The 21359-nt window shown below is 47.9% G+C and overlaps 1 protein-coding gene across 2 annotated transcripts in view; it reads left to right on the top strand.

The window, feature by feature from the left end:
* The window catches only part of LOC309561249 (ras GTPase-activating-like protein IQGAP2), a 506552-nt gene that overhangs the window by 431645 nt on the left and 53548 nt on the right, over positions 1-21359 (top strand). For both annotated transcript variants that reach the window (XM_082265047.1, XM_082265046.1), the window contains 3 exons: positions 771-934; positions 1060-1284; positions 5946-6086. In XM_082265047.1, the coding sequence (XP_082121173.1) occupies positions 771-934; positions 1060-1284; positions 5946-6086 (530 nt within the window). The remainder of the gene's footprint in view (positions 1-770; positions 935-1059; positions 1285-5945; positions 6087-21359) is intronic.

The raw sequence follows: 21359 nt of genomic DNA, 5'->3' as shown, positions 1-21359 counted from the left end.
AATAAATGTTATGGCGCTTTTCCACTGCATGGTGCAGCGCAGTTTGGCACGGTTCGGTACGGTTTGGTACAGCTGGGGTTTTTCCACTACATGGTACGGCTCGCTTAAACAGTACCACCTCGGTTGGGGTTCCAAGCGGGCCGTACCTATACCATATCCCACATTCCTTTGCATGCAGTCTTGATTGATTGTCACTACTAGCCACTGATTGGTCAGAGAATCACTGTAATCCCACCCACTTACTACTTTAGTGGAAAAGCAAACCGAGCAGAGCCTATACAGTGCTGAAACGTGCCAACTCGTACCACGCAGTGGAAAAACAAACTGAGCTGAGCTCGGCCAAGCAGTTCCGAGTGGAGCTGATCCGGTACTTGCAGTGGAAAAGTGCCAATAGTGTCCCAGCGCCTCTGGGATATGTCCCTTTGAAACAGATTTCTTTAAAACAAGCCATTTATTTTAAATAAATCATTAAAAAAATAATTTGGTATTATGGTATACTAGTAAGTATATCTTTACCTTACAATCCAACTTAACAAATGTGTTTGGTGCCAGGAGATATGGGAATGATGTCATAGTAATATCTAGTGTGAATAGTTTTGTGTCGTCTTGCTAGTAAAAGCTGATCTGTGATTGGCTGTTGTGATTTGTGATGCGTTGCACATTAGTGACGTACAGCACACCGTTCAATTTATCTCCTGTACACAGTATCTAGTTTTAGGGATTTTCTTCTATAGAAGCAGTATGTCTCATGATATGGTTTCCCTTTTCAGACTAACCCAACATACTTAGCCAAGCTAATTTTTCAAATGCCTCAAAACAAATCCACTAAGTTTATGGACACCGTGATTTTCACACTCTATAATTATGCGTCTAATCAACGGGAAGAGTACCTTCTGCTGAAACTCTTTGAGACTGCTCTGCAGGAAGAAATCAAGTAAGTGTTGCTGGTCATCTGCAAAATATCATACGATGATGCCACTTTCTTCACAAGTGTCCCACTCTAATAGAAGATAAATGTATACATTATGCTAAAGATTTTTTTTCTGTATGAATTCACAGATCAAAAGTTGACCAAATACAAGATATAGTGACTGGAAACCCAACAGTCATAAAGATGGTGGTCAGCTTCAACAGAGGTGCCCGAGGACAGAACACCCTTCGCCAGCTGCTGGCCCCTGTAGTGAAAGAAATCATTGAAGACAAGTCACTTATTATTAACACCAGTCCGGTTGATGTATACAAGGCTTGGGTGAATCAGCTGGAAATGGCCACTGGAGAAGCAAGGTAAGAGTTCAGTTTTTTATTTTGGAATGATATTTTAATGAGACTAATTTTCTATACATTTTAGAGGACCCTATAGCTCCATAGGAGCCTTTTCCACCTTGCCACCTTCTTGCTTTCCTTTTTTTTCCTTACTTTCTTCTTTCCATCTCACCTGCCCTTTTCAGCTGGATCAAGAGCACTTCACCTATCTGAGTGTGATTTTCCTAAGCTCTGTAGGACTGGCATGGCCTATGTCGGCACCCGAGGTGTACCTGCTCTAGGGTCCAACATCCTCACTTAATACCTCCAGACACTGTATCCTTAAAGTGATTGTAAAGGTTGTGATTTTTTTTTAAAATAACAAACATGTTATTCTTACCTGCTCTGTGCAATAGTTTTGCACAGAGAACCATTGATCCTCTACTTTTTGGATCCCCTGCTGAGTGCCCCCCAAAAAAAAATCCTCTTGCTATGGGGGCACTCGAGCAGACAAGCTCCTGAGCCTTTCTCCTGTGAATGGACATTGTCCATTCACACACAGTGTGGCTTGGCCCCTCCCCCCACCCTCTGCTCATTGGCTCACTGGCTGTGATTGACAGCAGCAGGGGCCAACGCCCCACACTGCTTTGTGAGCCAACGAGCAGAGAGAGACCAGGGTGAGCCTGCTCTCATGCACATCGCTGGATCGAGATGGGGCTCACGTAAGTATAAAGGGGAGCTGCATCCATAAGTTTTTTTACTTTAATGCATAGAATGCATTAAGAAAGAAAACCTTCTGCCTTTAGAACCACTTTAAAGGAAACCTTTAAAGTGGGGGAAGCATAAGGGAAGCATGCAAGCTGCTGACCTTGCAGTTATGGAAAGTAGTAAGGACATATAAAAGGATGACACTTCTTTGACACTGATGTGCTGTGTTCTGGATTAGAGAATTATAAATAATGAAGCCAGATATGGCCAGGCAGCTAGCATTTTAGTAAGGAGACTTCTTCATTTTCTCAGCAATAGTAAAGGAATTTACTTCAGTGCTACTTTTACCACTTGGATTGATAGTCAAAGCATTATCTGTCTTGGGTTGGTTAGTACATGCCTGCTTTAAAGGAAAAGTATAGTGTCATTATTAGGCTTTCCTGGAAGCCATTTTTGACGTGACTTGTAGATTTACTTGTTACATCATCTTGATGGTGTTTCTCATTAGACAAGTACAGGTAGCATCCAGTAAGACATTATTTGATGTGAAATTGTATTATTTGCATCCAGTATGCATAGACCGAAAGCCCAATCTTGTGCAGGTTGTGTATTTTGGGAAATCAGTGATAATGAGCCTGTATGGTGTATTCAGTTTTCTTATATCCCCAGTGCAAATGTTTGACCTGGGCCAACACCAGAACCCCAAACATATACTTTCTGCTTCTCTCTGCCATAAGCTGTTTTTCCAAAACTCACAGTAACACATTTAGGTAACATATGGTCATTTGCTGACAGCCATGTCCTCTAATTATTAGTGGCCAGAATCTGTGGACAAAGTGTTCAGTAGTGATCTAGTTTATTGGCTGCCTGTGCTGCTTTGCACACACTCACAATAATGAACTTTGTTTGCCTGTTAGTGCCCAATAAGACACGCACACACATCATAACTGTGTGATGTGAACACATTTACACGTCCCTTTTCCCAATACACACTTCCTTCTTTCAATCCCCCAACACACACCTTAGTGCAGTGTTTCTCAACCATTTTGGATTTAAGGCACCCTTTGAAATTATAGACAGTCCCGAGGCACCCCATTCTAAAATGTAAAAAACAATTCTAATAGTTTTACACAATGCAGCAACATGTACATGTAAGACATCCAACGTTAGAGGTGATTTTTTTCTTCCAAAGCAAATACACTTTTGCACACTGTTACTGACTAGTATTCCTAGGTTTCTCTTCTCCCTCAATTTCTCTCCATTGATCAGCTAATGTGACCCCTGTTCTGAGGGAGCGAGGCGGAGGAGGGTCAAACAAGGATGCTGTGGAGGCGACAGACAGCCTTCTTATCAACTGGTGACATTGTTGGTTGTTAGGATGCCAGGATGCCCAAGTCTAGAAAGTCGTAATGGGGCATAATGAAAAACTGTGGTTTTGTGTAACTATAAAAGGCAGGCTTCATCCACCTGATGGCTTGTATACAAATTTTGATACATTTTTAGGCATTTTGCCAAGGCACCCCTGAAGAGGCCTCAAGGCACCCCAGGGTGCCCTGGTTGAAAAAAGCTGCCTAATGGGCCATACACCCTATAAGATTTTCTGAAGACTTTTTCCTTTAGACTTACCAAAACCATATAATATGAGGTCAAACCTAAACACTTTCAATTTGTATGCAATCTGGCAGGCCCTTGCACTACATAGAAAAGGTAAATCTGAAGGAAACCTAACCACAAAAGTTAGATAGTGTGTATCCAGCTTTAGACTCACAGCCAGAATCTGAAGGAACAGTTACAATGTACCAGTGAGCAAACAGTATTCCATATTTGTGTACATTTAACAAGTGCAGAAACAAGCTTGTGTTAAAGTGTATCTAAATCAAGAATAAAAAATGCTATACAATACATTGCAGCTTACCTGTCCTTAGATATGGTGGCTGCAGTAGTTTTCATTTTTCTAGCTTTATTCTCGCTTGGCGATACTGGCAGTAACACACTTCCTGTCTGAAGGTGCATCCATGTTAATTCCCAGAAATGAGGGGGTAATAGATGTCCCACCTCAGTAACGGAAGTTTATTTATCTTGTCTGGAGTATGTCCAGCTTTGGGTCATTTTCTGACTTGTGTTTACCAAAGTGACATGTGGAAGTGACTCACATTTGTAATCAATTTTATTAAATTAAAACACACTGGAACTTCTGTTTCCCATAACATTGGACAGCATTCTGCTGGGAAGTTTTAGAACACGCGGTCATGACGCACTATACAATGTCCTTTTAGCTGAAAGCGCCCATATTTGTTATTCGGCTCTGTGAAAACGTTGAATTGTGAAGGGTAGTTTTACAGAATCGGGTCACAAAAAGACGCAATCCTTTCTGGTAGCAAATGTCAAGGGAACAATAGACACATTAAGAGCCCTTTCACACTGAGGGGCTTGAAAACTGCCCATAAAACGCTGAGCACTTTTGAGGCGTTTGCAGGTTTTTTTTATTTATTTTATTTTATTTTTTTTTAGGACAGGTGACTCAAAAACTGCTTCAAGGACCATTTTGAGGCACTTCCCATTCATTTCAATGGAGAAGGCCTCTTTTGGGTGCTTTTTTAGCGCTGCAAAGATGCTGCTTGCAGGATTTTTTTCAGCGCCCCGCCAGCACACTGCCCCGGTGTGAAAACATTTATTGGTTTTAATGGGAATAGGTTTTCGTGAGCTTTTCAGGTGCTTTTTTTTTTTTTTTTTAGCGTCGAAGTGCTTGAAAAGCGCTTCACTGTGAAAGAGCTCTACAGTTTTTATATTCCGTATTTTCCGGCATATAAGACGAACCCCCTAATTTTCAAGTTAGAACATAGGTTTTGGGCTATACTTGCCGTATAAGAGCCCCCCCTTCCGAAGCAAGGCAACACCTTTGAAAAACATCAGATTTCTCAGATCTCTCATATATCTCCAAGTTACTGTAGAAAGTATTAGATGCAATCTCTCAAAGCGCTGGCTGTCTGTGCCCTATTAATCTCCAAGGTACCGTAAGTACCGTAAATGTAATCTCTCATATCTCCAATGTACCGTAAGTACTGTAAATATAATCTCTCATATCTCCAATGTGCCGTAAGTACTGTAAATGTAATCCCTCGTATATCTCCAAGGTACAATAAGTACTGTAAATGTAATCTCGCGTGTATCTCCACGGTACCGTAAGTATTACCAGTAGACTTAAACTCAGATATATCGCCAAGGTACAATAAGTAAGTATTACCGGTAGATGTAATCTCTCATATATCTCCAAGGTACAGTAAGTATTACCGGTAGATGTAATCTCTCAAGGCGCTGGCTGTGCGGGAATCCTGTACCGGTATACCGTATGTACCGTAGCTTCGGCTACATACAGTATACCGCGCTGAGCCAATCACAGTGAGCAATGTATTCTATTATTGAATGCAAAGCCTGCTGGGATTGGTGGAGTCAGAGAGGCGGGCTGATGTTACTCCACCAATCCAAGCAGGCTTTGCATTCAACAATAGAATACATCGCTCACCGTGATTGGCTCAGCGTGGTATACTGGATTTTTTTTGGGTTAAAAAGTCGTCTTATACGCCGGAAAATACTGTAAATCTTCATTCACAGCCATAAGAGGGTAAAAAGCATGGCCTGTAAGGAAACACATAGGCATGTATGGACAAAGTTACAGGGACAACGAAAGGTCTACTGATCTTTCCCCCTTTGCTTTAATGACAATGTTAAACTGTGGCAAGTGGCTGCTCAAGTGAAGAGCACTTAAGAGAAAAGTTCAGTTTATCCCCTGTACTTTTAAGTGCCAAATATCTACAAGGGTGTTGGCACATTAACAAAACAGAGAGCGCGGCAAAGGTGAGTAACAGCAAGAAAGAGATGTTTCATTAAGAGAACCTGTCACGTGAAAAGTGACGGCTTTACTTTGTAGCATTAGCAGTATACTTAGTGACTTGAGTTGATGTTTAAAAAATGAATTTGTGTATTTTTATTTGCAGTAAGCTGCCATATGATGTGACAACTGAGCAGGCGCTATCTCACCCTGAAGTGATTACCAGACTGGAGTCTTCAATACAAAGCTTACGTACTGTGACAGATAAAGTTCTCCAGTCCATATTCTCATCTATGGAACTCATACCGTAAGTTGTCTCCCAGTTTGCAAGATGCAAATGCAAAACTACACAGAAGCTTGTGCTTACTCTAAATTAGTACACCCTCTTTCTTCCTGCATAGGATGTCAGTTTTAATCTGTATAGTCAGGAGTGAGGACCTAGTTCCTTGCTGGGATCTCTGGTCCTGGCAAAAAGTTTTTTAGATCATTTTTCTCTGTCGCTCATTGACAGACGTAGTCCTCTTTGATTCACATCAATTGGGTTATGCTGCCTCCGCAGGAGTAGGACTAGGCAGAAAGAAAAAACGTTCTGGCTCTACCCTAGGGGCAGTCCCAGAGGGTATATCCTCTTCCTGTCTGCTACAGAGAATCAGTTTTTTTCTGTCTAGTCAGGAGTAAGGACCTAAGTTCCTTGCTGGGATCTCTGGTCCTGGCAAGATTTTTTAGAAAAATGTTTTTCTCTTAGGTAGTTTTTTGTCTCCAGTTTCCTGTGAGATCTTCAAGCAAATCACGCCGGATCTGGGCGACGGGCTGGATGTTGAGATCCAGTGGTCACCCCAGCCGGCCTACGAGCGCGCGCAGACCATTGCATCGCGCTTGGTCGGCCGTGACACATTCAAGTAAGTATGCGGGACCGTGCGACGGGCTGGATGTTGAGATCCAGTGGTCACCCCGGTTCAGCCTACGAGCGCGTGCAGACCAGAGCTCCGCGCTGGGTCGGCCGCGACATAGTCCCATTGGACGGGGACTGACCCTGCGAGTTAAACGTCTCGCTTGGACGCCAAGAACCAGAGAGTCAAGGCGTCCGTATTGGTCAACAACCCCCCACTTCGGTGGAGAGGGTATTGTGAAGAGAGGGTGCCTGTCGGTTCGGTATGGTGAGTAAATGTTCCCCCTTCCCCCCTGTGGGGTCTTTGGGATACGGGCCCCTCTGTGTATGGTCGGATCCTTTCTGACATTAAAGTTCCCCCTTGTAGCCTATGACATGTTCACATATCCCCTGTGATAGTGTGATCTGGTTTGGGAGCTGACACTCCAGCAGGCTTGGTTTGGGAGCTAACACTGTAAACAAACCTCGGTTTGGGAGCTGACACTCTAGCAACCTTGGTTTAGGAGCTGACACTCCAGCAGGCTTGGTTTGGGAGCTGATACTTCAGCAAGTCTGGGGTTCTCTAGCACATAGGAGGTATAGCCTACCTTAGATCGCCATACTCCCACAGGCCGACAGGCCGCCATCAGCTGTTTTCAAAGCATGCAGGCCGCTGTACTGGAGGAGCCACGCTAGATCGGCAGTCCGCCGCCATTTTGTTGTAGACCGCATGTCTGCATTGTCTACACAAGCCGCCCGCAGGTCACGCAGGCCGCCATTTTTTCGTAGCCTATTGTCTCCTGCATGGGGGCGGCCATGTTTGATGTGCCCAGCAAACCTCGAGGAGCAGCTGGGAACGCCGGAAGGCGTACACAGGGGGCGGAGCCACTTCCTTTCACCCGGGAAATCTAGTGCAAGACTTCCAGTCTGCAGAAGACAACGCTGACAGCAGTTTTAATAAGAAACTTCTTTGCATCTGGTGATGAGCCCTTGGGGTCTCTCTCTCTCTCTCTGGGGGTCCTAAGCAGGTACGCTGAGGGGCGCTATTGCGCTGGTGAATTAAGAGGTATTTTTTATATAAAAAAAAAAAAAAAAGAGGTATTTTTTATTTAAAAAAAAAAAAAAAATGTTTTTTCTTTTTTACCGGCAAAGTGTCCTGGATTAACATGGACCCTGCCACATGTATCTCCACCTGATCCCCTCGAAGTGGCTGCAGGACCCTCCAGTTCCCCACTTAATAGTGAGTCATTGTCAGCAGTTTTTGGAAATTTTTTGTCTATCCCGGGTGGAATTGGCTTGTCAGGGACAGGGCGCAAGGAAGCGACCCCCGCCTATCCCCATTTTCATCTGAAACTTCAGTCTGAGTCTATTCCTGCAGTTGCAGGTACCTCATCTGGGGTTGGTGACTCGGGTACTGTCTCTTCAGACAGTGAGGAAGATGTTTCGGCATCTACCATAGCCCGGGAGAAAGCGTTAGTAAACGCACTAATTGTATCTGTTCGGAGGTTACACCATCAAAAGTAGCTGATACTGAGATCCCATTTGGTACTAAGAAACGCACCAAGATGGCAAAAGTATTTTCCTTACCCAAGTGTTTCGGTAATGTAACTAAGGAGGTATGGGGTCATCTAGGACGAGCCCCTACTATTTCCTAAACGCATTAATAGGCGTTATCCGTTCGAGGAATCACTCCTCAAGAGATGGATAGTACCATCTGTGGTTTTCCAATCCAGATTGAACAAAGCTATGGTTATCCTATTGGAGGATGCTCCGTCCTTTAAAGATGATCGTAAGGTGGAAGTTGTGTCTCGCGCCATCTTTTCCCTAATTGGGTCAGCTTTCAGACCAGTAATTGCTACTGGTCTAGAATGGACCAAGTGGCTCAGAGGGGAGAGATATCCCCCAGGCGGTATCAGATCTGGTGAAACAGATGATACAAGAGTTACAGTTTGTCTGCGACATTGCACTAGACGCCACTCCACTATTGGGGCGAGCATCAGTTTTCAGCAGTGGTCCTCAGGCGTACACTGTGACTAAAATATTGGTCGGCAGACCAAGGCTCCAAGGAAGCTTTGGTTAAATCTCCCTTTCTCTAGCGCTCATTGACAGACGTAGTCCTCGGTGATACACCACCTTCGGGTTATGTTGCCTCCACAGGAGCAGGACTAGACAGGAAATTAAAAAGCTCTGGCCACACCCTAGGGGCAGTCCCAGAGGGTATATCCTCTCTCTCTCTGCCTCAGCAAATCAGTTATTTTCTGTCTAGTTAGGAGTAAGGACCTAGATACCTTGCTGGGATCTTAGGTCCTGGCAAGCTTTTTTTCTCCAGTGTTCCTGTGAGATCTTCAAGCAAGAAAGCTGAACTGGGCGACGGGCTGGATGTTGAGATCCGGTGGTCACCCCAGTTCAGCCTACGAGCGCGTGCAGGCCATAGCTCCGCGCTGGGTCGGCCGCGACAAAGTCCCATTAAAGGACTGACCCCGCGAGTTAAACGTCTCGCTGAAACGCCAAAGACCATGAGTCACGGCGTCCATATCGGTCGACAGCCCTCCCGCCCCGGTGGAGAGGGGTACTGTCAGGAGTTGGTGCCCGCCTGGTTCCGGTATGGTGAGTAGTATGTTCCCCCTTTTCCCCTGACGGGTCTTGTGGTGAACGCGGGCCCCTCTCTGTATGGTAAGATAGAGTCCCCCTCTATCCTATAAATGACACAGATCCTCCTACTTTGAGTGTGATTTTATGTGCAAAAAGCCAGGAGGCTTGGTTTGGGAGCTAACAATCTAATTGTATACATGTTAAAAAGATTATAATCTGTGGCATTCTGGGAATCTTACGGTGATAAGAATAAGCTACCTACCAGTCAGAAGCCACGGACATGTAGACTGCCTTCCTAATCAGATCTCCAGCTATTAGCAGGCCTCCCGAATGGCCATGCGGTCCGCCAGGGCCGGTACCGCCAACCACGCCAAATCCCCATGCAGAGAGAGTGTTGTGTGCCCTGCAGCACACCGCTATTCAGTACAGGCCGCCGCCATTTTTTTTGCTGGATCGCACGAGCCGCCATTTTGGCGTAGCCTCGTGTCTCCAGCATGGGGGCGGCCATGTTTGAGGTGATCCAAACACCTCGTGGAGCTAGGGGAGGCGCCGGAAGGCGTGCAGAGGGGCGGAGCCGCCTCCTTTCTTCCTGGGCAGCCAGCCAAAAGACTTCCTGTTTGTCAAGACAGCGCTGTAACCTGTTGCAGTTAAACTCTGAGCATCAAGTGGTGAGCCTGGGGGTCTATCTCTTTCTCTCTCTCGATCGATAGGGATCCCTAGCAGGTAACACTAAGGGGCTTTTTGTGGCGCTGGGGGTCTGGAAAAAAAAAAAAAAAAAAAGTTTTTTATTTTTGAATTATATTATCCAGGAAGTGACTGGAATTATCATGGACCCTGCCACACATATTCCCCCACCTGTTTCCCTCGAGGGGGCCACGGGACCCGCCGGTGCACAGAGTGTAGAGTAATTTACAGCAATTTTGGAGTCTATGGTGGCTCGGGTGGAGGCGGCCTGTCAGGGACGGGGGTCAAGAAAGCGACCCCCGCCTACCCCTATACTATCTGACACCTCTGACTCTGATTCAGAGATGGTCACTGCAGTTGCAGGTTCCTCTGCAAAGGCTGTTATCCCAGGTAAAGCCCCCTCAGACAGTGAGGAGGACGCTTCTTCTCCTGCTATAATTCAGGAAGAAGCATTGGTGGACGCACTAGTTGTGGCAGTGCAGGAAACCTTAAAACTTGAGGCTTTACCGGCAGAGGCAACTGAAACAGAGATTCCTTTTGGTACTAATAAGCCCATCAAAACGGTGAAGGTTTTTCCTGTACCCAAATGTTTCGCTAATCAGATTAAAGGAGAATGGGAGCATTCTAAACGTACCTTTACTATTTCCAAGCGTATTGCTAGACGCTATCCGTTTGAGGAATCCATCATTAAGAAATGGACGGTACCACCAGTGGTGGATCCACCTATTTCCAGGCTGAATAAAGCCACGGTTATCCCAGTGGAGGACACTTCGTCCTTTAAGGATCCGGTGGATCGAAAGATGGAAGCAGAGTCCCGCACCATCTTCTCTCTGATAGGGTCAGCATTTAGACCAGTAATTGTTATTGGTCTAGTTTCCCAGACACTTACGGAATGGGCGAAAATGGTACGCCAAGACCTTAGGGGAAAAGATATTCCCCAGGAGACATCTGATTTGATAGAACAGATTATACAAGGGCTACAGTTTATCTGTGACGCAGCCTTGGACACTACTCCCTTATTAGGGCATGCATCTATGTCAGCGGTGATCCTCAGACGTGTGCTGTGGTTAAAATGCTGGTCAGCTGACCTAGGTTCCAAAAAGACCTTGACAAATCTCCCTTTTCAGGGGAATCGTCTATTTGGGGCCAACCTAGATGAAGTCATCAAGGATGCCACTGGGGGCAAGAGCACTTTTTTGCCACAGGCTGCTAAAGCTAAGGGACCTCGCAACAAGCGAGGACCTTTCTTTACCGCCCATAAAGGGCGCCCGGCTGGTACTAGCGGGAAAGGCAAGACTCCTCCAGGAGGGTTCAAGAAGGGCTGGTCGGACAAGCAGAGGACCAACCCAGCCAAACCCGAAGCAAAGGAATACACAGCCTGAAGGTGCGCCCCCACCCGGTTTCAGGGTGGGGGGACGTTTTCACCGGTATTCAGGACATTAGATCGAGCATTAACCACTACTACCGGTGCGATTCTTCCCTTCCAACATTTAAGTACTACAGGAAGCGGTAGTCACCGTTCCCTGATTAGATCTTTTCCTTTACCTTTTCCTAAGATTAGTCCCAATTCCCCACAGGAATCGGATCTGGTTGACCAGATAGGCCAAGTAGCCTCTAGCCGGGTGACTTCGGTCCCTGAGGTTCAACCAGAAAAGATCACCCTTCCTGATAACAATCAGGTATCTGATAAATGTGTGGGAACAGAAAACGACCAGACTTTCTCGGATGGTCGGGGCCAGATACCTCTAGGGACGCCTGGTTCAGATTCGATCAGCGCCAGTGGTCCTAGAAATTCTAGGCTGGCCTCCTCAAGCCGGCCTGGCCGACTTGGACATGCTAGTCGCAGACGTTCCGTGGGAACTTCGTCTCAGGGAGTGTCTGTGGTCTCAAGGACCAATTTACCATCATGCTTTACAGTCGCTGGGTTTAATGGCCTGGCCATTGAGACCCAAGTACTGAAGGACAGAGGTTTGTCTACTTCAGTCATTCCTACCCTTATTAAAGCAAGGAAAGCGACTTCCAGCAAAGTCTATTATCACACATGGAAGACTTATATTGCGTGGTGCGAATCTTTAGGATTTCCTCCACGTACCTATTCGGTGACTCGAATATTGGCCTTTTTGCAACAAGGGGTTGAGCAGAAGCTAGCCTTGAGCACCATCAAGGGTCAAGTTTCAGCATTAGCAATCTTCTTTCAGAAACCTTTAGCTACCAAGTCCTTGGTGCGGAATTTCATCCAGGGGGTGCGGCACCTGGCTCCTCCAGTCCGCGCGCCCTTACCGCCCTGGGATCTTAATTTGGTTTTGTCGGTTCTACAGAAACCTCCCTTTGAAAACATCAGGGAGATTCCCTTGCTTACTTTATCCCAGAAGGTGGCCTTCTTGGTGGCTATCACTTCTGCTCGCAGGGTGTCAGAACTGGCTGCATTATCATGCCAGTCCCCATACCTAGTGATTCATAGGGATAAGGTAGTACTTCATCCTAAGCCATCTTTTCTTCCTAAGGTGGTTTCAGATTTTCATCTGAATGAAGATATTGTACTACCTTCCTTGTGTCCTCAGCCCAAGCATCATCGGGAACATGCGTTGCATTCCTTGGATGTGGTTCGGGCAATCAGGGTATACCTGAAAGCTACGGAATCATTCCGTAAGACGGATTCACTTTTTGTGATCACGGATGGCCCCAGAAAGGGTTTGCCTGCATCTGCCGCGACCATTGCCAAATGGATTAGACAAACGGTGGTACAGGCTTATTCTATTAAGGGTCAGAGTCCTCCGTTTCCTGTTAGGGCGCACTCCACTCGAGCGCTCAGTACTTCCTGGGCCTTTCGCCATCAGGCGCCAGTGGTCCAGGTATGTAAGGCGGCCACCTGGTCGTCGGTACATACCTTTACAAAATTCTATAAAATTGATGTGACGGCATCGGCGGATGCCTCATTTGGCCGCAAGGTTTTGCAGGCCGCAATTTGAGGAGACCGGTGGTCTACCTCGAGGGTTTTTTTTTTTTTTCTGTTTGAAAAAAAAAAAAAAAAAAAAATTTTTTTCTCTTTTTTGTTGTCTCATCATTTAGGATGAGCATTGTAAACTTCTAGTTGGCACCGGTTGGGCCTTCTAGATTGGGATTTGATTTCCATTTTCCCACCCCTCAGTTGTGATACTGCTCTGGGACGTCCCGAAGGTGGTGTATCACCGAGGACTACGTCTGTCAATGAGCGCTAGAGAAAAATTGATTTTTGTAAAATCTTACCGTAAAATCCTTTTCTCTTAGCTCATTGACAGACGTAGTCCCCGCCCCTCTGTTTTTGAGTTGGGTTGGGTTAAAATCTCTAAAGACTGCTTTTTCACATAACTGATTTGCTGAGGCAGAGAGAGAGAGGATATACCCTCTGGGACTGCCCCTAGGGTGTGGCCAGAGCTTTTTAATTTCCTGTCTAGTCCTGCTCCTGTGGAGGCAACATAACCCGAAGGTGGTGTATCACCGAGGACTACGTCTGTCAATGAGCTAAGAGAAAAGGATTTTACGGTAAGATTTTACAAAAATCCATTTTTTCAGGGTGTGCGCCTATCTTGGGGCCAATTTAGATGAGATTATTAAGGATCTCACTAGAGGAAAGAGCACTTTCTTGCCACCAAGTACTAAGGGTAAAAGATCCCGTCAGAGACGGGGGCCTTCTTTTTCCGCTCATAAAAAGTTTTTTCAGCCCACGGGCGAAAAAAGCAAAGTCCGCCAAAACTCCTTCGGGAGGTTTTTTAAGGGGCGCTGGTCGGGCAAGCAAAAGCCCGGCTCTTCCAGACCTGAAGATAAGACTACTAAAGCCTGAAGGTGCGCCCCCGCCCATAGCTGGGGCAGGGGGACGTCTTCGCCGGTTTCCGCAATATTCGACTATCCCCGGATCGCTTAAGAGCTTACGGGGGGTAGTCACGGATTTACTGCAACAAGGAGTGGTGGTCCACGTTCCTTGGACAGAGCATTTCAAGGGTTCTATTCGAACCTTTTCACAATACCCAGAAAAGAGGGCAAAGTGCGTCCAATTCTGGACTTAAGAGCACTTAATCTTTTTTGTCAGGGTACAAAAATTCAAGATGGAGTCCATTCGCACAGTAGCGGCCTCCCTGCATCAGGGGTCCATAGACATCTAGGATGCCTATCTTCACTTTCTTATTTATGCAGGACATCAGCGTTTCCTGCGTTTTTCCGTATAAAGAGTACCATTATCAGTTTCTGGCGTTACTCCTTGGTCTCGCCTCGACTCTCCGGGTCTTCACAAAGGTGTGGGCCCCAGTCTTGACGTTGTTACAACAACGAGACATATCGATTCTAGGTCACCTAGACGATCTTCTGCTCCGTGCGGCTCTATTACTAAACTTAGAGATCACCATGACCTCTTTGCAAGAGTTCGGGTGGCTGGTGAACCTGCAGAAGTTATCTTTGGTTCCCACCAGAAGGCTGGAATATTTGGGTCTAATTTTAGACACATCCAGGCTTGCATGAGGGTCCTGGGGTTGATGGTGGCTTCCTTTGAAGCAGTACCAGTTGCCCAGTCCCATACCCGAATCCTTCAAGGAGAGATTCTTCTCAGGTGTAACCGAAATCCAGATTCCCTGGACAATCGGATCCGGCTGAGCGAGCGGACCAGGGAGTCCCTGGTCTGGTGGCTTTGGTCTCCGATGCTCAGCCAGGGGAAGTCATTCCTACCAATATTTGGACGCTTATCACCACGGATGCCAGTCTATCCGAGTGAGGAGAAATTCTCGGCTCAGGGGCTTTGGTCCCTGGAAGAGTCCAGGTTACCGATAAATGTATTGAAACTGAGAGCGATCAGACTTTGTCTGATTCACTGGACCGAGCAGCTCCAGGGCAGCCCAGTTCGGATCCACTCGGACAATGCCACAGCAGTGGCTTATGTCAATCATCAAAGGGGCACCAGGAGTGTCCTGGCGGCCATAGAAGTGGCCAGCATTCTTCGTTGGGCGGAACAAATGTTCCAGCTCTCTCTGCGGTATTCATTCCGGGGGTGAATTGGCAGGCAGATTATCTCAGCCCTCAGATTCTGGATCAAGGGGTATGATCTCTTTATCCAGGGATATTTCACCAACTGTGCCCCCGTTGGGGCACTCCGAATGGGAGCTGTTGGCACTTCAGCTCAACAGGAAAGTGCGGAGGTTTGTGGTTCCTTCCCACGATCTTCTAGCAGACACCGCAGACATGCTGATCGCCCCGTGGGGGCAGTATCAGCTACTTCCCTCCTCTCAAGTTACTGCCGAAGCTTCTTCGCAGGATAGAGGTGGAGGGAATCCCAGTTATCCTGGTAGATCAGGACTGGCCTAGTCGGCCTGGTACGCCGACCTGGTCAGGCTGGTCACAGACGTTCCTTGGCGACTTCCTCTTATGGAGGATCTGCTGTAGCAGGGACCGATCTTCCATCCTGCTTTACGATCGCTGGCTTTAACGGCCCGGTTATTGAGACCCAGGTGCTGAAGGACAAGGGATTGTCAGCTTCAGTTATTCCTACTCTAGTTAAAGCAAGGAAAGCGACTTCCAGAAAGATGTATCATCGTACATGGAAGTCTTATATTGCGTGGTGTGAATCCCTTGGGTTCCCTCCACGTCTTTATTCGGTAGCCCGAATATTGGCTTTTCTGCAACAGGGAGTTGAGCAGAAGCTGGCCTTGAGTGTTATCAAGGGTCTGTTTTCAGCATTAGCTATCTTCTTTCAGAAGGTTTTGGCTACTCATTCCTTGGTGCGCAATTTCATCCAGGGGGTGCGACACCTGGCTCCGCCAGTGCGCGCGCCGTTACCATCCTGGGATCTTAATTTGGTGCTGTCGGTTCAGACACCTCCCTTTGAAAATATCAGGGAGATTCCCTTGCTTACTTTATCCCTGAAGGTGGCCTTCTTGGTGGCTATCACTTCTGCACGCAGGGTGTCAGAACTGGCTGCATTATCCTGTTGTTCCCCAGATCTGGTGGTTCATAGGGATAAGGTTGTTCTTCATCCGAATCCATCCTTCCTTCCTAAGGTGGTTTCAAAGTTTCATTTGAATGAGGACATTGTATTGTCTTTCCTATGTCCTAAGCCCTATCATCTTCGAGAATTGCGTTGCATTCCTTGGATGTAGTTCGGGCGATCAGGATATATTTGAATACTACGGATTCATTTTGTAAGACGGATTCACTGTTTGTGATCACGGATGGCCCTAAGAAGGGGTTGCCTGTTTCTGCCGCGACCATCTTTAGATGGATCAGACAGACGTGGTATAGGCTTATTCTATCTAAGGGTCGGTATCCCCCGTTCCCTGTTAAGGCGCATTCTACTCGGGCGCTTAGTTTCCTGGACCTTCCGCCATCAGGCGTCAGTGGTTCAGGTTTTCAAGGCGACTGTTTGGTCGTCGGTTCATACCTTTACAATATTGTATAAGGTTTATGTGATGGCATCGTCAGATGCCTCTTCTGGCCGCAAGGTTCCTGCAGGCCGCTGTTTGAGGAGACTGTTGGTCTACCTCGAGGGTTTGTTGGGTAGGTCTCATCTGTTTGCTCGATGAGTCCCTTGATACTTCTGGTTGGCTCCGGTTGGGCCTTCTAGATTGGATTTTGATTTCTGTCAATCCCACCCCTCATTTGTGGCACTGCTTCTGGATGTCCCAATTGATGTGAATCAAAGAGGACTACGTCTGTCAATGAGCGACAGAGAAAATTGGATTTTTGTAAGATCTTACCGTAAAATCCTTTTCTCTTAGCTCATTGACAGACGTAGTACCCGCCCCTCTATCATTGAGTTGGGTTGGGTTAAATTCTCTGACACTGCTTCGTAACAGAACTGATTCTCTGTAGCAGACAGGAAGAGGATATACCCTCTGGGACTGCCCCTAGGATGGAGCCAGAACGTTTTTTCTTTCTGCCTAGTCCTACTCCTGCGGAGGCAGCATAACCCAATTGATGTGAATCAAAGAGGACTACGTCTGTCAATGAGCTAAGAGAAAAGGATTTTACGGTAAGATCTTACAAAAATCCAATTTTTTTTATAGCTAGCTTTTTCTCCGGATTTTTCCTGTGAGTTCTACAAGCAACTATGCCGGATCTGGGCAAAAGGCTGGATGTAAGGATCCAGTGATCACACCAGCTGGCCAACGATCGTGCGCAGGCCTTAGCTCTGCGCTAGGTCGGCCGCGACATAGTCCCACTGGACGCGGACTGGCCCCGCTTGTTAAACATCTCACCAGGTCGCATACGGCGGGGTCTAGGCAAGATTCGCAGCGGTCCTAATTGGCCGACAGCCCCCCACTTTGGCGGAGAGGGGTCCTGTCAGGAGATGGCGCCTGCCTGTGTTCCTGGTATGGTGAGTAAATGTTTCCCCTTTTTCCCCTGGCAGATTTTGGGGTGGACACGGGCCCCTCCCTGGGACGGTCGGACCCTCGCAGTCCTAGGTTCCCCTCTGTCCTGTCACACACCCCCTCTTCTACCTCCCCCTTCCCCCCTCATGCTGGGGGCTATTGGGCCTACTCCTGGGGGCTGGGACCGCCTTCCAGGCTGGATGTGGGGGTTGTGGCTGCGCCGCCGCTGGCGGATGAATGATAGTGCGGGGGGGGGGGGAGTCTCTGTCTGTACCTCCAGGGCCCACCTGCCAACCATTTCCATTATGGAGCCTGGGGGGTCCCCACAAGGGTCCTTGGCCACCATTTTCTTATAGCCACATGTGCTGAGGAGATTGGCAGCCATCTTGATACACCCGGCACGGCCATTTTGCGGTGGTTTCTTCTGACGGGAATCTGTATGAGAGTTCCTGGAGGCATTGTTCTGTGGGTAGAGCCCCTCCCCATACCCTGGGTGTTTTCTCAGCTCATTTCCTTTTGGATGGAGCTTGCTGCTGGCACGTGCAGATGTTTCTGGGCCTTCTGCTGCATCTTTGGGCGCTGTAGCACAGTTGGCCTTTAAAAAAAAAAAAAAAAATTTTTCATTTTTTTTCAGCTTTTGCTGACGGGTTCCCCTGGTGCAACATGAACCCTGCAGATCATGTGTCCCCACCTGACTCCCTTGGGGAGGCCGCAGGGCCCTCCGGATCCCAGCTGTCTACTGATGCAATATTGGCGGTCCTGGAAGCGTTTGTGTCCCGGGCGGAGGTTGTCTTTAAAGGGCGAGGTGCTAAGAAACGCCCTCCGCCTACCCCTGCCTCATCTGATGTCTCAGGTTCTGAGTCTGACTCGCAGACGCGGGTCTCCCGGCTGGGTCCACTACATCACACCCTGTCTCCTCTGACAATGAGGATGACATTTCTACCTCCACTGCTGCGCAAGATAAGGCGCTGGTGGATGCACTAATTGGAGGATGCGGCTGTGACTTGTCACTTACAAGCCAACCAGAGCGGCAAAGGATTTTCCCTTTCCTGCGCATTTTGACAACATGCTCAAAAAAGAATGGGACCGTCCAAAGAGTTCCCCTGGGGTGCCTAAGTGGATTGCTAGACATTACCCTTTTTGAAGAGCCCCTAAAAAAGAAGTGGTCTGTGCCACCAATGGTGGGCCCTCTGGTCTCTAGACTGAATAAGGCTACTGTTATTCCAGGGGGGGGATTCCCTGTCCTTTAAGGATCCGGAGGATAGGAAGGCGCAGGCTGTGGCCCACAATATGTACTCCCTGGCGGGGTTTGCACTGAGACTGGTGTTTACGGTTGCCCTTGTCAGGCAAGCGTTGACTATATGGGCTAAGTTACTACGCCGTGACCTAGAGGGGAAACAAGTTCCCTCTGCCTTTGAGGAGCTGCTGGACCAGCTGGTATAGGGGCTGCAATTTGTTTGAGATGCCGCGCTGGACATTGCTCCCATATTGGGCCGACTCTCGGTTTCGGCAGTGGCCCTCCAGCATATACTTTGGCTAAAGTGCTGGTCTGTGGACCAGACTTCAAAGAAGGCCTTGACTGATCTGCCTTTTCAAGGAGATCGCCTGTTTGGAACTACCCTGGATGACATCATTAAGGGTCTCACGGGGGGGATAGAGTACTTTTCTTGCACAGGCTAACAAGGGTAAGGATCTGCGTCACAGACGGGTCCCTCCTTTTCAGCTCACAAAAAGTTTTTTTTCGTCCTTCAGGGTCAGCCGATAAGACAAAATCCTTCAAGACTCCCTCGGGCATTTCCAAGCGACCCTGGTCTGGCAAACAAAAGTCCGGTTTCAGCAGACCTGCGGACAAGACCTCCTCGGCTTGAAGGTGCGCCCTCACCAGTATCTGTGGTGGGAGGACGTCTTTGCCAGTTCCCAGAACTGTGGCTATCCCGGACACGAGACAAATGGGTTCAAGAGGTCATATGGTCCGAGTTTCGATCCGTCCCTCCGGTAAGGTTTTTCCCTTCCAATGTGCGACTGTCCCCGGATCGCTTGCTAACCCTCTCTGGGGCAGTTCAGAACATGGTACAACAAGGAGTAATAGTTCCAGTTCCGTGTGCGGAATGTTTTCAGGGCTTTTATTCAAACCTGTTCACGGTTCCCAGGAAGGAAGGCAAGGCACGTCCAATCCTGGATCTGAAAGCACTAAATTCCTTTGTGTGAGTTCAAAAATCCAAGATGGAATCGGTTCGCAGGGTGGCATCCCTACATCAGGGGGATTTCCTGGCCTCCATAGACCTTAAAGATACCTACCTTCACATCCTAATCTGTGCAGGGCACCAATGGTTTCTCAGTTTTGCCGCGGCAGAGGATCACCATCAGTTTGTGGCGTTGCCCTTTGGTCTCACTTCTGCTCCTCGGGTCTTCACAAAGGTGTTGGCTCCGATCCTGGCGCTGTTACGGCAGTGGGGTCTCCTACGGTGCTGGAAACAAATTTGGAAATCACCATGAGAACTCTGGAGGAGTTCAGGTGGAATCTGAATCTTCAGAAGTCGTCCTTGGTCCCTTCTATGAGACTGGACTACCTGGGCCTGACTTTGGCTCGTCCTTAGCCAGGGTGTTTCTTCCTCCGGAAAAACTCCAAAAACTCCAGACTGCAGTTCAGCTGTTGCTTTCCAGCAAATGGTCATCCCTTCGGACCTGTATAAGAGTTCTGGGACTGATGGTGTCCTCCTTCCCGGTGGTCCCCTGCGCTCAATTCCACACGATGATCTTCCAGAAGGAAATCCTTCTCAAATGTAACAAGAATCCAAATTCACTGGACAATCAGATCCAGTTGAGCCAGGTGACCAAGGAGTCCCTGATCTGGTGGCTTCGGTCCCTGATGCTCAAGCAAGGAAAATCCTTCCTCCCTATATATTGGACGATTGTCACCACGGATGCCAGTCTGTCCAGGTCTGGGGGAGTTCTCGGCAGGTTATCTGCTCAAGGAGTCTGGTCCCTGGAGGAATCCAGGTTACCAATCAATGTTCTGGAGCTGAGAGCGATCCGGCTTTGCCTAGTCCACTCGACCAAGCACCTGCAGGGTTGTTCAGTGCGCATTCAATTGGACAATGCCACGACTGTGGCTTATATCGATCACCAAAGGGGCATCAAGAGTGTCCTTGCGGCCTTGGAAGTAGCAGGCGTCCTTCGTTGGGTGGAGCACTTTGTTCCAGCTCTCTCCGCGTTTCACATTCCAGGAGTGGAAAATTGGCAGACGGATTAGCTCAGTTGACAGGCCTTGGATGCAGGGGAATAGTCCCTCCATCCAGGGGTGTTCCAGCAGTTGTGCTTTCGTTGGCACTCTAGACGCAGATCTGTTGGCGTCTCGGATCAACAGAAAAGTACAGAGGTTTGTGGCCCTCTCACGGGACCCTCTGGCAGACGTGCTGGTGGCCCCGTGGGGTCAGTATCAACTGATGTATGCCTTTCCTCCTCTTAAGTTGCTGCCAAGACTTCTTCGCAGGATCAAGGCGGAAGGGATTCCGGTCATTCTAGTGGCTCCAGACTGGCCTCGCCGAGCTTGGTACGCCATCCTGGTCAGGCTAGTCGCAGATGCTCCTTGGAGACTTCCTCTCAGGGAGAAACTACTGTCTCAAGGGCCAATCTTCCATCCTGCTTTACGGTCGCTGGCTTTGACTGCTTGGCTGTCGAAAGCCAGGTGCTGAAGGACAGGGGATTGTCTGCTTCAGTGATTCCCACTCTGTTTAAAGCGAGGAAAGCAACTTCTTGGAAGATCAGTCATCGTACGTGAAGTCATATATTGCATGGTGTGAGTCTCATGGGGCTCCCTCTCGTTCTTACTTGGTGGCACGGATATTGGCTTTCCTTCAATGGGGAGTTGATCAAAGTTGGCCTTGAGTACTATCAAGGGTCATGTTTCGACCTTGGCAATTTTTTTCCAAAGGCCGTTTGCCACTTCTTCCCTGGTGCATAACTTCATCCAGGGGGTGCGACACTTGGTACCTCCGGTGCGACCCCTGTTGTCCCCTTGGGACCTTAATTTGGTGCTGTCAGTTCTTCAGAAACCTCCTTTTGAAAGTATTCGGGAGGTTCCCCTGCTTACCTTATCCCAAAA

This window comes from Pelophylax lessonae (genome assembly GCF_965119305.1).
Source record: "Pelophylax lessonae genome assembly, chromosome: 1".
Taxonomy (NCBI): domain Eukaryota; kingdom Metazoa; phylum Chordata; class Amphibia; order Anura; family Ranidae; genus Pelophylax; species Pelophylax lessonae.
Note: the sequence above shows the minus strand (reverse complement) of the source record. Positions and strands in the feature narration are given on the sequence as shown.